Source organism: Leishmania panamensis, assembly GCF_000755165.1.
Source record: "Leishmania panamensis strain MHOM/PA/94/PSC-1 chromosome 32 sequence".
NCBI lineage: Eukaryota > Euglenozoa > Kinetoplastea > Trypanosomatida > Trypanosomatidae > Leishmania > Leishmania panamensis.
The window spans coordinates 1,197,916-1,211,430 of NC_025879.1; the positions used below are offsets into that span (position 1 = coordinate 1,197,916).

At 58.7% G+C, this 13,515-nt stretch overlaps 2 protein-coding genes across 2 annotated transcripts, besides 1 other annotated feature; both read left to right on the forward strand.

Annotated features, from left to right (window-relative positions):
- Positions 1 to 986: 986 nt before the first annotated feature.
- Positions 987 to 1,465: a repeat region.
- Positions 1,466 to 2,460: 995 nt separating this feature from the next.
- LPMP_323290 (hypothetical protein) lies at positions 2,461 to 6,987 on the forward strand (the record flags this gene model as incomplete). The annotated part of the gene is made up of 1 exon (XM_010703711.1): positions 2,461 to 6,987. One exon carries the CDS (start codon positions 2,461 to 2,463, stop codon positions 6,985 to 6,987), a length of 4,527 nt encoding a protein of 1,508 aa, XP_010702013.1.
- A 1,919-nt stretch (positions 6,988 to 8,906) lies between these two features.
- LPMP_323300 (hypothetical protein) lies at positions 8,907 to 11,813 on the forward strand (the record flags this gene model as incomplete). The annotated part of the gene is made up of 1 exon (XM_010703712.1): positions 8,907 to 11,813. One exon carries the CDS (start codon positions 8,907 to 8,909, stop codon positions 11,811 to 11,813), a length of 2,907 nt encoding a protein of 968 aa, XP_010702014.1.
- Between the last annotated feature and the right edge of the window lie 1,702 nt (positions 11,814 to 13,515).

The window sequence follows — 13,515 nt, forward strand, 5'->3', positions numbered from 1 at the left end:
GCGGGATGCGGGGCCTGTCGCTGAAGCGCGTTGGCTTCCCCTGCCTACTCATACGGCACTCTTTTTGGTGTCGTTGGTCGACTGCGAGGAGGTGTGGTGGTGTTAGGTAGGGGGAGGGCGGAAAGCAGCACTTTGGCGTTGGCACACGCTAGCAAGGACGATCCACGTGATCGCGCAGGCGGTTCGGCAGCTAATGAAACATTCACTTTAGGATTTGTCCCCTCTCCCCTACGCGAGTGGGCATCTCTCTCTGCACGTATGTGTCTCTGTGGATAGCCGGTCTCGTGCTGCTCATGTTCGTGTGTCTCGATGCAGGAGGAGATGGTGGAGGCGACCAAAGCTATCAAGTGGGTGTGTGTGGGGCGAAGGGTTTCTGCGTTGCAGCCGCCTCTCTCTTTAATTGAGCGAAGAGCTCAGCATGGGAATGCACCGCCGCCAGTTCCACTGCACTTTTCTTTTCGATTATTTTGCCGCTCTTCATTCGCGCGCGCTCGCTCGCTTTCCAAATGTCATCTCCCCTCCCCCTGTAGCACCGTCGGTGCCGCCGAGGCTTGGGGTTGTTCACAGATTGCCAGGCTTCTTTGGGCACATCGCTCTTCAGCTCGTGCACCTCTTTGTCGCGTGCATGCGCATGTCATTCTCTACCTGCCAGTTCTCTACTCAAAAGGTGTGTGTGTGTGTGTAGTGGTGGTTGTGGTGGCCCACGCATTAAGTGATGGGAAGAGTCTCGAAGAACATTCAATAGCAACAGGCGGTCCTTTGAAGACATGCATACTCGAATTTGGGCTGCAAAGGAGATGGGCAGTGATGATCGAGGTGATAGTGCAGATCAGTTGTGCATGACACGCACACCTATATACACCTCTCCTTCTCCCTTGCTCTCTCTTTTCTCTGTGGGGGTATTTACTGGCATCGGCATCGTCTCCGCTGGCCTAGTTTTTTCCCACTTACTACTTTGCCCCTTTCCGCAATGATTTCTTCTCCTGCGTGTCCATTCTTTGCCAGACAGCACATCAGTGCTACTCCACTCTAGCCCCCCCCTCCGGCCTGCCGCAGTCCCATCGCGTGGTGCGAAGCAGCCGCAGACACACGCGGCACAGCAGCGCTGTCGCCTCGCAGCCGCTTCCGTCATGCCGGTCGCCACATGGGGCATTCAGGCTCCCCACACCAGTAGGCAGTGAGGGCCGTGTGAGAGACTCATTCGAGCCACGCGCACACTCTGCCCGCTATATGGATGACACAAGCTTGCTCACGGTCTCAGCTCGCTTCAACGCAGCGCCATCTAGGACATGGCCACTGACGGCGGCAGCGACGCATCGCACTGACCTCCCCACGTCGTAGACGCTTGACCCTGTCAGCACCGGAGGCGGCCCGGCATTGGCAGGGATAGCGAACTGCTTGGTCTCCTCACACGAGGTGGACACTGGAGCCTGGTACCACACTGCGGTGTCACCCGTCATCAGAGTTCGAGGAAATGATGTGCAACAAATAAGGCGACATTTTCTCCTACCTCTCTTATGAGTGTTTGCGTTTGTGTGTCGCTGTCGTCCTCTGTCTTTACCCCTTCCCTTGTCACTCCTCATCCGGCAGTAGAGCCGGGCCACCTACTTGCTTGCCGTCACTGCCAACACCCTCTTTTTCCTCGCTGCGCCGCAGAGAAGAACAAGAAGAAAAAAAAATGCTGCGGATGCGCAGGCAAGTGTTCGTGCGAAGTGGAGGCTGACTCGAGTGCGGCACGGTCGAGGTCGTCGATGCAGCACGAATATTTTGCCTTTCTTCATCTGCTCAGCTCTAGCATGGTGATGTTTTCTCTCTATTCCGCGCCCTCTTTTCTTCTCTAATTACTTCTCTTCGTGCGTGCTTCTTGGAGATTTCTCCGGTACCGTGTGAGCTCTTCTATCCCTGCGTTGTCGACAACACGTACGGACACACTGTCATACACGTTTGACTACGCTGAGGCCCGCTGCACACGCTGACCCACGTTTCCGTCCTCCCTTTCTCTGCCTACGCGTGGTTCATGGGACCACGGCGTCTTTTGGATTGCCGTGGGATGCCAATACACCTACACACCTACCCCCCCCCCCCCCACACACACACTGAACCAGGAGCGCACGTCGAGCATGCGTAGAGGAGTGCAGACTTAATAGGGAAAAGAGGGCGCACATGCGTACTCGCACTCGCACATACATACACACCCACGTAACAATGCGGAGAGGCACTGCAGATAGTGGCGGGGAGGAGCGGTTGCATTCTTCTGCCTCTACCCCCACGACGATGGAGCGTTCAGTGTCACCCTTCACCTCCCTCGACACTTCCTTGGCAGGCTCACTCAACAGCTACGGCTACGACGACGAAGACTCGACCGTCTTCGTATCTCCAGCGTCGTTTTCTCCGCACAATTGTGGTTCGCAGACAAGCTCAGTGACGCGGGTTCCACCGTTGCCAGCGGTGGCTTCTCCAATGCACATTTTAGGAGGCGCATCCGAGTCCAGTGCGCTCGACCACGAGGCGCACCTGGGAGAGCAGCCCATCCGAGAGCTGGTACAACTTCCCGCGAAGCGGCCCCAAGTGCCTTCTGAGCTGTCGTTCCACAGCTCATTTTTCTCGTACACAATAGATTCACCGTCTTGGGGCGAGCCGCGGCTCACGTCCAAGTCGCCAGCGTTCACCATGTCTTCCTCCAGGGCTGCATCACCACGTAGTAGAACGCCATCGCAGCGCACAGGATCACTGTCACCACAGAGCCAGCCGGTGGCACCTGCGTCCTTGAGCGCAGTACGCGAGGCAGAGCGGCGTCTCGACATGAAGGACGAGAAGACTTTCCTTTTGTCTTCGTCCCTTTCATCTTCTGCAGTGCTGGGAGGGACGTGTTGCACGACCTCCCAGTTGACCACGCCTTCCTTAACAGTGCCGCTGCCCCTTGTCGCGGCGAGAACGATGGCGACGCAGGTACTGCCGCGTTGCACGGACGTCGAGGGTCAGCACCACAGCCGCGCTTCACAATTACCCCGGACATCCTCGCCGCCATCCTCTTTGACCTCGCGAACAGCAGATAGGCCGTGGGGTGAGGAATACGAGTTGAGGCGCAGTGGGTCATCCGCTAAAGAGCCAGGCGTTGCCGATACTGTGTTGACGCTGCCGTTGGCGGCGTTGGGTGAAGTGCCTCTGCCGACTCCGCGGTTGTCCTCATCGTCCTTCTCCGCCTCCCTGCCCGCTGTGTCGCCGCTGTCGGCACTGGCCGCCTCATTCAGCGAGACGCCCAGCTGCACCCCTCTGTCCCACCTGGCCACAACTCTTCTATATACGGACGATGCAGATCCCCTGGCGGACGAGCTGCGCGCGGAGAGCCGCATCAACGCTGCGGCGCTGTCGTGGGTGCCGCTGCCGCTGCCGACAATACCAATCAAGAAGAGCAGACTGCAGAGGAGGGCAGCCACACGTCCCCCGCATCTGGGGGACTACAGCGATGCGCAATGCGTCAGTGAAGTCGGTGCTCATCCAGCGGTGAAGCAGATGTGGACGAGAAGGAAAACCAAGAAAGGTGCGGTGCCGACTGGCGAGGTGGTCTCGGTTGTTCAGGGGGGCATGCTGACACCAGCAACTCTTCCACAGCAACCCTCCTCCGCAGGTCGGAGGCGGACATCATCTAAGGCAGCGACGAGGGGCACCGATCAGAGCGCGTTCGCAACCATGGCAAGCAATGCTGCTGAGCCTGTGCCCATCCCGGGGCCAGCAGCGGCACTTAACCAGAGTGAGGTGCGTGAGGGTCTACGAAGTTTGACAGAGTCCTCGACGAGACACTCACCTGCTTTCCGCACTGATCTTGAGCACCTCTCTCTATCAGCAACCTTTCCGAAGCAGTCAAAACGGCACCGCCAACAAGAGCTGGCAGTCTTGGCTGATGACGTGCCCCTATTCGACCTTTTCGCAACCGGCAGTTACTTGAGCGCAAACGCTACGTCCATGGCGCCTGCCGCTTGTCAATCACCCGTCACTCCATTAGTGTCGCCGCTGTCTCAAGGAGAGCGGCTGAAGAGGACGCGTTGCCGGATGGCAGGGGTACCACAGGCAGCAGCGGCAGGTGTTGAGGATCGCGCTGCGCCATCGGCGGGGCGGGTTGCTGTTGAAACGCGCCGCGATGGGGCGGATACAGCTTCTGCAACTGCGGCCTCATTACCGCCGCCTCTGTCATCACCGTCAGCACCCCAAGTGCTGGCGCGCTCAGAGGAGCTCGAAGGCGGCGGTACAGGCCACACGTTACCAGCCAGCGGCGGTTTCTCGACAGCACCGAGTCGAAGCGAGACTGGTGGAAGAAAAACACCGACATCCTCACCGACGCTGTTGGTCCGCAAGGGAAGGAAGTCACAGTGGACACCCGCTGCCTCTACTGACACCCCGTCGTGCTCAGGGGACGGCAGCAGCAACGATTGCAATGGCGTGGTCACGCAAGCTGTCTCCTCTGTGAAGTGCGCCGCCGATATGCAGCCATCGCCTCTGCAGGCATGGTGGTCGGCAGTGTGTACCTCTGGATCATCCTCCGAGTCTGGCAGGTCCTGCCTGTGGATTGAGCTGGCGGAGGGATATCAGGAGACGCATGAGACACTTCTACGTCAGGTACTCGTGTACTGGGGATGTCTTCATCGCGAAAGTTGCGTCAACAGCTGCGGAGCTCTGGAGCTGCCCATCAATGCCTCCCCCCTGTCCTCGAGCTCCCCATCGAACTGCTCGAGCCGCAAACGCGCACGCAACAGGAAACGCACCGAGACCAATCCTGCCAGTGACATCGCGCCGCTTGAAGACGCGGGCCGGAGAGACAATAATGGTTTGGTGGTGCTGCTCTGTCCATCGTCACTGCCCATGGAAGAGGCGCTGCGGTGGTGGACGCAGCGCACCCATGTAGAGCACAGCTTTATGCCACCGCTACTGGCCGTCTCTATGTCAGTGGACTCATCATCGAGTGCGGCAAGGCGTGCTGATCGAGTGCCTAGTGTTTCCCGGGAAGTCCCTACTCTGGAGGAGGAGCATGAGCTTTTCAGGGGCGCGATTGAGCAGGCATCACGTATGTACTGCACTGACCCGGCTCGCAGTCTCGCGGTATCGTGCAGTGCCGCCGGGCACGCTGCACTCACACAAGTCTTGTCGCTAGGTCAGGTGTTTGAAAACTTGCAGGTCTGCGCTGACGTGCTCAGGTCCGCCGCGGGCTTCCCTCCCACTTCCTCAGTTGTGAAGACACTGCTGGAAGAAGACGCCGACGTGGGTAGTTTGACCGCGGCCTTGGCTGTTACCGCGCCTACGCGAGACACCCGGAGTAGCAATGCTGGGGAAAGGCGGTGTGCTGCTTCGCTGCAGGACCGGTGCTTTGCAGAGCTATGCCGGTGGAATGACTTGGCGGCCGCACTACAGCGACAGCCGCGGCGACCACTACTTGTGCTCCGCCGTATGTGTGTCGACACGCTGCACCGCAATGACGGCACATCGAAAGCCCCCCCAAAGGGGGCCGGCGTTACTGGATCGCTGTCAACGTTAATGGGCGACAGCAAGGGAGTGCTGTCCACGTCGAGTGTCGCCTGCTCCTCACTGTTGTCACAACAACGGCGCCAATGGGTCATGTACGGGATGGTGCTACCCGCCACGCGCAACGAGGACACGTTTGCAAGCAGTGTGTGTCGTGAGGATCGTGTACTAGCGTCGCAGCCACCCCCAGTGGCGCTCGCGCCACTTTACCTGTCCGCTCTCCACCTCTTCGGCCGAATACTGTTCGCGTCCCACAACTACGCGACAGCTGTGAACGTGGTGGAATCGTACGCACGTGTGTCGCAGCGGTGCTTGTCAGACTATCTATCTGGCTACAGCTGCGTCGCGACAGGCCCACTACGTTACGCTGTGTCGGCAACCATTCGACGCTACTTGCAGGTGCGCGTGCAGGTGGCGTTGGCGCCGTTGCTGGCATTGGTGAGCGAAGGGACCGCTGCGCAGCAGCTGACCTCAACGAGGCCCTCCGCTAGTGGCGCTTGCGTTTCACTTCCGAGCATACCAATATCGCTCTCTCCTGTGGTGCTTCTCGCCCGTTCGACCTGGCGTACGGTCGTGCCGAGCTTGTCCTGCACGTGCAATCCTCACTTATACGAGCAGGTGCCTCGCACAGACGATGGGGTGAAGGTGTGCCGCCACCTCGCGGAGCTCTTCCACTACTTCATCACTCAGCAGTTCTCTGTAGTGGCCCATCAGGCAGAGCCGAAAGAGCAGTCACTGCAGAGGCAGCAGCTTCAGAGTGCACCTACGGGGGTTGACGCGATGCCTTTTTCACGAAGTCCACAGGCATCATTGTGTACCACGTTATTGAAAAAGCGGCAGTTGTCACGCTGCAGCCGCAGCCACACAAGCACCAATAACTTCAGCTCGAGCGCTAGCCATACTTTGAGCAGCTTACCTTTTCCTGTGCCTTACGCGAGCTCTCCCGATCTCTACGCCGGCTCTGAGCGGACTGTCCGTAAACAAGAGAGGAATGAAGCCCCTGAATCTGAAAGCACAGATTCCACATCCTCGACAGGGCCTTCAGCTCAGCACCATTTACTGCAGCACAGCGTGACCACCGCTCTCTCGCCTGCGAAACGGAGTAACGCACCACGGACAAGACCTTCGAAAATGGCACAGCGCTCCTCTCCGGTGGAAGCGGCCAATGCTTCGGTGGCCTCCTCGGCTGGCACCTCAGCTGCAGGTACAGACTTCCACACCCAAGCGCTTCAGTATGCACTGCGGCTTCTGCACGAGCGTATGCGCGATGGCAGCGGAGGGAGGTCTGCAGATGGCGGTGCGGTATCCCTTGCAGCGGCTGCCACGGGAGAGTGTGACTCGCTGTTCCACACCAGTGGACCACCCGCGCACGTGCGAAAGCGAACCCGGTCGGACGGCGGTACCTCAAGAGAGGCAGAGCGTGTGCGGGCTTTGCAACTGGTGGAGCAGCTGCTGCGCGATCAACTACGCTGACGGCGCTACAAGGACTCATTTACGTGTGCGCGTGCTGTGCGCGGGTACGAGGGCTCGGAAGCGGCCGTGGTGTGTGTGTGTGTGCGTGTGAATGAGGCAAGTACCATCTTGCACGCGAGAGCGCACAACCTGCAGCAGTGCAGCTGCTATTTTTACCTTTCCCACATACAGACACACAGACAGGTGCCTTTAATTCACACTAATACACGCACAACGCTGGTGTGTCGCGCACGTAGGTCAACTGCACCTGGAGACAGACGTCGAGTGTCGCGGCTTCAGTTACTCCGATCCAGGAGAAAGTAACATGTGCAGCTTGGAGCTGGGGTAAGCACCCTTTTTCGACTCTCGCATGTTCAACGCTTACGAGTTCCAGCGCGGGTTTTCCGACTCACATGCAATCAGGTGAGCGTGCTTGTATCGCTCTGCCAACGCTTCGTGGTTTGTGCATTGTATATCTCTCTCAGTGCCGCTCTTCGGATTCATCTGATTTTTTCACACCCTCACATTGGCATCTCTGCGTACTCACCACATCCTCTCGTGCATGTGCGTAGTCGCTTGTAAGGACGATGCTGGCACGCACATAGGGCATCCCTCGGCAACACGCGCGCTTGCCTACTGGCGAGACTAAGGACCTCCCTCTCCCTCAGATGCTAGAAAGACGAGCACACCTACCTGCACGGCGAGGGCAACTCCGAGAAGGGGAGAGGCGCTGTGGTCTAAGGACGCGGGGCCATCCACAGTGTGGCTGGCTGATCTCTCTTCCACAGCTTCCTTCTCCACGCCTCTGCGGTCCGGGAGCAGGGGAGCTGGCATGTGTGTCGTCACCGCTACCTCGAGCGACACCTTCTGCTACCGCAATTGAAGATGCACCTGCGCTGGTAGTGACAGTGGCAAACCATGCGGCATCTGAGGCAGATGGTGAATGGACCCAGCTTGACCGCTTGCTCACGATAGAGAGCACATGAGGAGAGACAGGCCAATGCACATGAGAGACATAGTGAATGAGTGTGCGTGTGTCTGTAGAAGGAATAGAGGCACAGTAGAAGCATCCCCCCCCCCCCCCCACACACACAGAAGTTGTCACAGCTACGTGTATGGCTGGCCGAGCAGCAGACCTATGCCATCGACGTGGTGCCTCTTGTTGGTCTTGTCTCGCTTTCCTTGTGTTTTCTTTTACAAATCAGTGCCACCACTACACACGCAGAAACTCATAGTGATGGGCACGTGGAGCGTTTTCACTTGTCTCTCCTGCGTGCGCGTGTGAGCGGCTAGGGGGGTCTGTTCTGCGTGCGTGCACCCCGTTGCCTGTGCGGGATTATCGTCTTTGCTTGCCGCAGACCAACGCACGCAATCACCACTGCATGTACAATGTGCGGCTCTTCTGTGGTTCCTCTCTGATCACTTTTGGCCTCATTGCGTGTGACTGAGCCAGTGTCTGAGTGCGCTCCCCCTCTCATGCCCCTCGCCCTGCTCCTCACTCTGTGTGAGGACTGTCTAGTGCCGCGGCGAGATCTCACTGCGCAAGAAGGATGGGGTGGTGTACTGCAAGAGAGAAGGAGGGGTTTGGCGCTTCCCGATGTCTGTTGTGCGGTGAATACGCCATACGCGGACGCTAAGGCACAGACACGTACCCCTTCCCAATGTGCCTTCCGCACCGCATCGCTCTCTTCCTCTTTTCTTCTTTTTTTTTTGCAGGGGGGGTTTGCTCATGCACTGCCTGCCCAGCCGGTGCAACAACTCCACCACTCCAATTTGCACACTTCCCGCCCCCACTCGCGGCGCTTGTGCGTGCCTCTGTGCCTGTCCATGCTTGTGCGTGTGCATGTGTGGCTTCCTTTTCTATTTTCCTGGCGTGCCTCCTGCCTTACGTGTCGCAGTGAATTTCTCTTCTGCCCCTTTCCCCCATCCTTCCTTGTGTGATGCCTGTACGAGTGCTGTGCCTGCATGGCTCTCGGCAGACGCGGGAGATCTTCCAGAATCAACTGAGCCTCTTCCAGGATGACCTTGCCCACATTGCAGAGCTTGTGTTTCTAGAGGCACCGCATGTTCTCCCTTTCATCACAGCGCAAGATGACATCCTCACACGATCGTGGTGCAGCACGGACGACAAAGAAGACTATAGCGCTGGAGATGCACTGGTGGCGTCGGCGATGCAGCCCGGCGGCCCAGACACTGACCTTGCCTTCACCATCATGTTTGGCTTCTCGCAGGGCGCATTGATGATTTATCGATACCTGTGGCTGCACGCGAGAGACACCGCAGTGTCTTCGCAGCTACGTGGTGTCATCGTAGCCGGGGCGCAAGATCCACGGCGCATGCTGCCGTGCAGCGGAGGCCGCACACTGTCTCAGCTCCCCTCTGACCGCGCTGCGGGCTCCTTTGCCGGGCCCCCCGTCTTTGGCGCGTTGCCCTTTCTTCACCTCATTGGCAGGAAGGACACCATCGTGGCACCGGAGGAAAGTGCCGCCTTCGCGCAGGTGTGCAGCAGCACCTCTCGTGCTCTCTTCCACGAGCATGCGCACAGTATTCCTGCACTGAAGGAAGTGCGCACAGCAGTGCGAGAGGTCTGCCTGGCAGCCTCGATGAGCTCAGTCAAGGTGGCCGAGGCGCTCGAGGCCCGTGCCGAGGAGCTGGAGATGGTTCGCTCCATGTACGAGGAGGGGTGCGTTCTAACCCGTGGTGACGAGACTCTCGTGCGCATTCCACTCTTCACCGACGCGGAGTCTCTGCTGGCGTCTTCCTCTTCATCGGTGACGGTGTCGCTGGATGCGTCTACGGTGCACGCCCTTGAGCGCATCAAGGTTTGCTTCCACGTTCCCTGGAGCTACCCGTCAACGTTGCCGATGGTAGAGATAACTGGTGGTCCAACCTGGCACTCGGTCAAGTACGAGCGCTGGGCAGCAGGCATGGTGGTGCGCACCTCGGCCTACCTCGCTGACGAACTCGGTGTCGGGACGGCTATGCTGCTGCCAGCCTACCTCTACACCGCTGGGCTGGCGCAAGAGGAAGTGGACATCCTTCTCGATGTGTTCACCAAGGAAGCGTGCAGCGGCGACCGTGCTCACGGCTGCTGTGACGGCGGGGCTGACGGAGAAGCTGCAGTGTCACAGCTAGCTGATCCTTGGGCTACCGAGGACGAGTTGCTCCGACAAACGTACATCACTGAGGCGGAGGCAAAAGCTGCCGAAGTCCTCTTGGCTGAGGCAAAGCGCAACCGCGATTGCCGCCGGCCAGCCACAGACGGCGGCGATGACGGCCGAGATGCTGAGAGCGAGGTGGTCGAGCTTGAGGCCCCTACGGCCGCTGGTGGCGGTGGCGGGACCTGCACGCTAACAATCGGCTTGATTGGCAAGCCCAGCGCTGGTAAGAGCACCTTCTTCAACGCAGTCACGAACCCGGCCGACGAGAGCGACGCGGCGCGTGTTGCATCTTTCCCTTTCACCACTATCGAACCAAACATTGGCACTGCTCTGGCGCCTCTGTACTGCCCATGTGCGACGCTGCGCGCGGCAGAGTTGGCGCCTGCTGATGACGACGCCACAGGCGTGACTGCAGCAGCCTGCAGTGCGTCGTCGTGTAACGCTGCTCTTTCCTCCGGCCTTACTGGGACTCTGTGCGATGCAGCTTACGGTCACGTATGTGCGCTGGGCAGCGACCGCTTTCGCCGACATCCGGTAAAGGTGAAGGACGTGGCCGGGCTTGTGCAGGGCGCCTACCAAGGCAAGGGCAAGGGGAACCAGTTCTTGAATGATCTGTGCGATGCAGACGTGCTGGTACACGTGGTGGATGGTGCGGCTGCCACGGAGGCGGACGGTACGGCGTGCACCCCCGGCCAGGGCTCCACGATGGAGGACATTGCGTGGGTGCGCTCGGAGGTGCACAGCTGGATCTACGACAACCTTCGAGCCAAGTGGACGAGCCTTGTGAGGCAGCCGACAAAACTGCGCACCATGTTCAGCGGCTACCGGAGCACACCAGCCTTCGTGGACCGCGTGTTGCGGCGCGTCGGAATCGCCAATGATATCGCGCTGACCGCAATTCTACGCACATGGGGGCCTCAGGAGCTACACGCGTTCGTGGCTCTGTACATTCGTCTGCGCTTTCCACTGATCGTGGCTCTGAACAAGGCAGACCTCCCCGCTGCTGCTGGCGTGGCAGAAGCGTTGCGCCAGGCGTACCCGCACGAGGTGTTCGTCCCCATGACGGCGAGGATAGAGTGGCTGGCGCTTCAACTGAGCCGCAAAGGCTACATTGACTACACGTCTGGTGTTGCATCGCTGAGTGGCACATTTGGGCACGGAGACGCTGCCAACCTGGACAAGAGCGTGCACCAGGAGCTGTACGACGTCACCTCCTTCTTCCGCACCACTACTCCCTCGCAAGAGGTTCTGTCGTCGCCCTTGCTGCGGACCACAACCGGGGTGCAAGATGTGCTGGCCGCGGCGATGGAGGCCTGCGGGGTGATGCTTGTGTACCCTGTCCGTACCTTTCACCCCGTCACCTCGCTTGCCCACTGTCTCACGTTCAAGCTGGGCAGCTCTGCTGGGAGGGTGTTTGACGCGCTTGTGCATCTGAAGCTGCTTGAGGGAAAGCTGGTGCGCTTCGAGGTGATCGACCTCGCACCTGTGAAGCGGCTGCTGCTTCAGCAGCTTATGGCATCTCTGCCCAGCATCCCATCGAATGAAGCGTCAACAGCAGTGCCAGCGCAGCCGAAGCAGCGTACTGTGGAACTGCCAACACTTGTGAAAACACTACGCAAGACAGAGGTGATCAGCTCTTCAGTGGTACTGGCGCGCATTCTCTCCAACAAGTTCCAGCCTGCCTAGCATTGGGGGACGGTAGCGACTCACCTCCGAGATGTAGTTCTACAGACGGGCGCCTTCTACTGAACCTGACAGCTAGTTTTAGCAGTGTGTCACCGGTCCTCAGGGACTTGGGTGGGTTTGTGTGTTTTCTCTGCGGCACGCCACCTCTCACCTTCTCGACGGCTCCTCAGTAAACTAGCCTCGCCCCTCTCCTTCCTCGCCCCCCTTTCTCTCTCTCGTCAGCGTTCACATCATCCCCCGGCTTTGTGGAGGAGCGACGAGTACTGATCTTCTACACATGCAAACGGAAACAAACTGGGCTTGACACATGCCGCTTGCTGACACTCGCTTGGATACATGTGGACGGTCTCATTACTTCGGCACTGCCTGTTTGCGGTTTCTCTTGTTGCACCGCGTCCCTCTTTCTGCTCTCTCAAGTCGAGTGACCTTCACAGCGTAAGGCAGCGTGGTGATGGGGGTGAAGGTAGGTGGGTCAGTGCTACGGAGATCTTTGATCGACGCCTTGTGCGTGCCTGTGTGTGCATGTGCTTCTTTCTCCCTGTCCCCTCCTCGCTCAGGCTGTGTGCATTCCTTTGCCGTTCACTGCTTCAGCTCCCACTATTCAACGCACCGTGCCCTTTCATTCCCTCTTCTCTCTCCAGAAGTTTGACTCTGCTGTTGTCGCTCGCAATGTGCCTGTGGTTGGCTGGTGTCACAACTGCGATCGCTGTAGTGCCGCTCAACCCAGACACATGACTCTCTTCTGGGAGTGCTTCTACCCTCCTCCCTCTCCACCCACACCGCTCACAGTTCCGTGTCATCAGAGAGAACACAACCACAAACTCTGTTTGCTCCTTCGTCCACAACACGCATGTCTTTCAACTACTCTTTATCTTCCCGCTTATTCTTTCTCACCAACATCACAGCTGACTAATGATGAAGGTGCGTCTTGGTCAGTCAAAGCTGATGACAAACTCTCACTCTCTCTCTCTCCTTATCCTCCTTTCCTTCCTCAGCCAGCAGGCGAGTGTGCATCAGTTCATGCGGGGAAAATGCAAGAGGGTTACCTACACATCTGTTATGCCACGCTTTACTGATCTCATGTCATTCCATCCTTTTCCCCCGCTCTAGGGACTATGTAAGAGAGGAGGATTTTGTACGTGGCTGTGGTCCTCATGGTGTAGAGGGGGCGCCTGTTTCCGCTGAGTTCCGATGGGCTGATGTCGGAAGGAAAAAAAAAGCAGCGACGCATGGGATTCTCCTCTATGGCCACGACTCGCGCGGCCTCGCGTTCGCTTTGCTCAACGGGTGATTACACCGGCTACCGACCACACCACACAGGCTTCGAAGGCTGGAAAACGGGTGGATGTCCCACGCACGTGGCGATTCTGACTCCGGGCGATGCAACCATTGAGCTGTGGAGGGAGAGGACGAGGGTGTCCGGGGAGTGTATTCACCACCTTGACGAACCGGTCACAGTGTCCATCTCGAGGCCGCTTTCAGCAGATGCATGAAAGCCACCCGCGCCCACTCCCAGGGGAAGAGGCGGACGCTGGCTTGCGACGAGATGTAGCAGGTCTCGGCGAGCACGTATTTTGCCGCTCTTGAGGAGCTCTATCGAGGCGTGGCATCCACAAAAGAGGTTTGATGGGCGCTCTTCCGAAGGGCTTCTACCGTGCTTGATCAACCGACTACAGGCAAAGTGTTGCAGCACGACGGACGC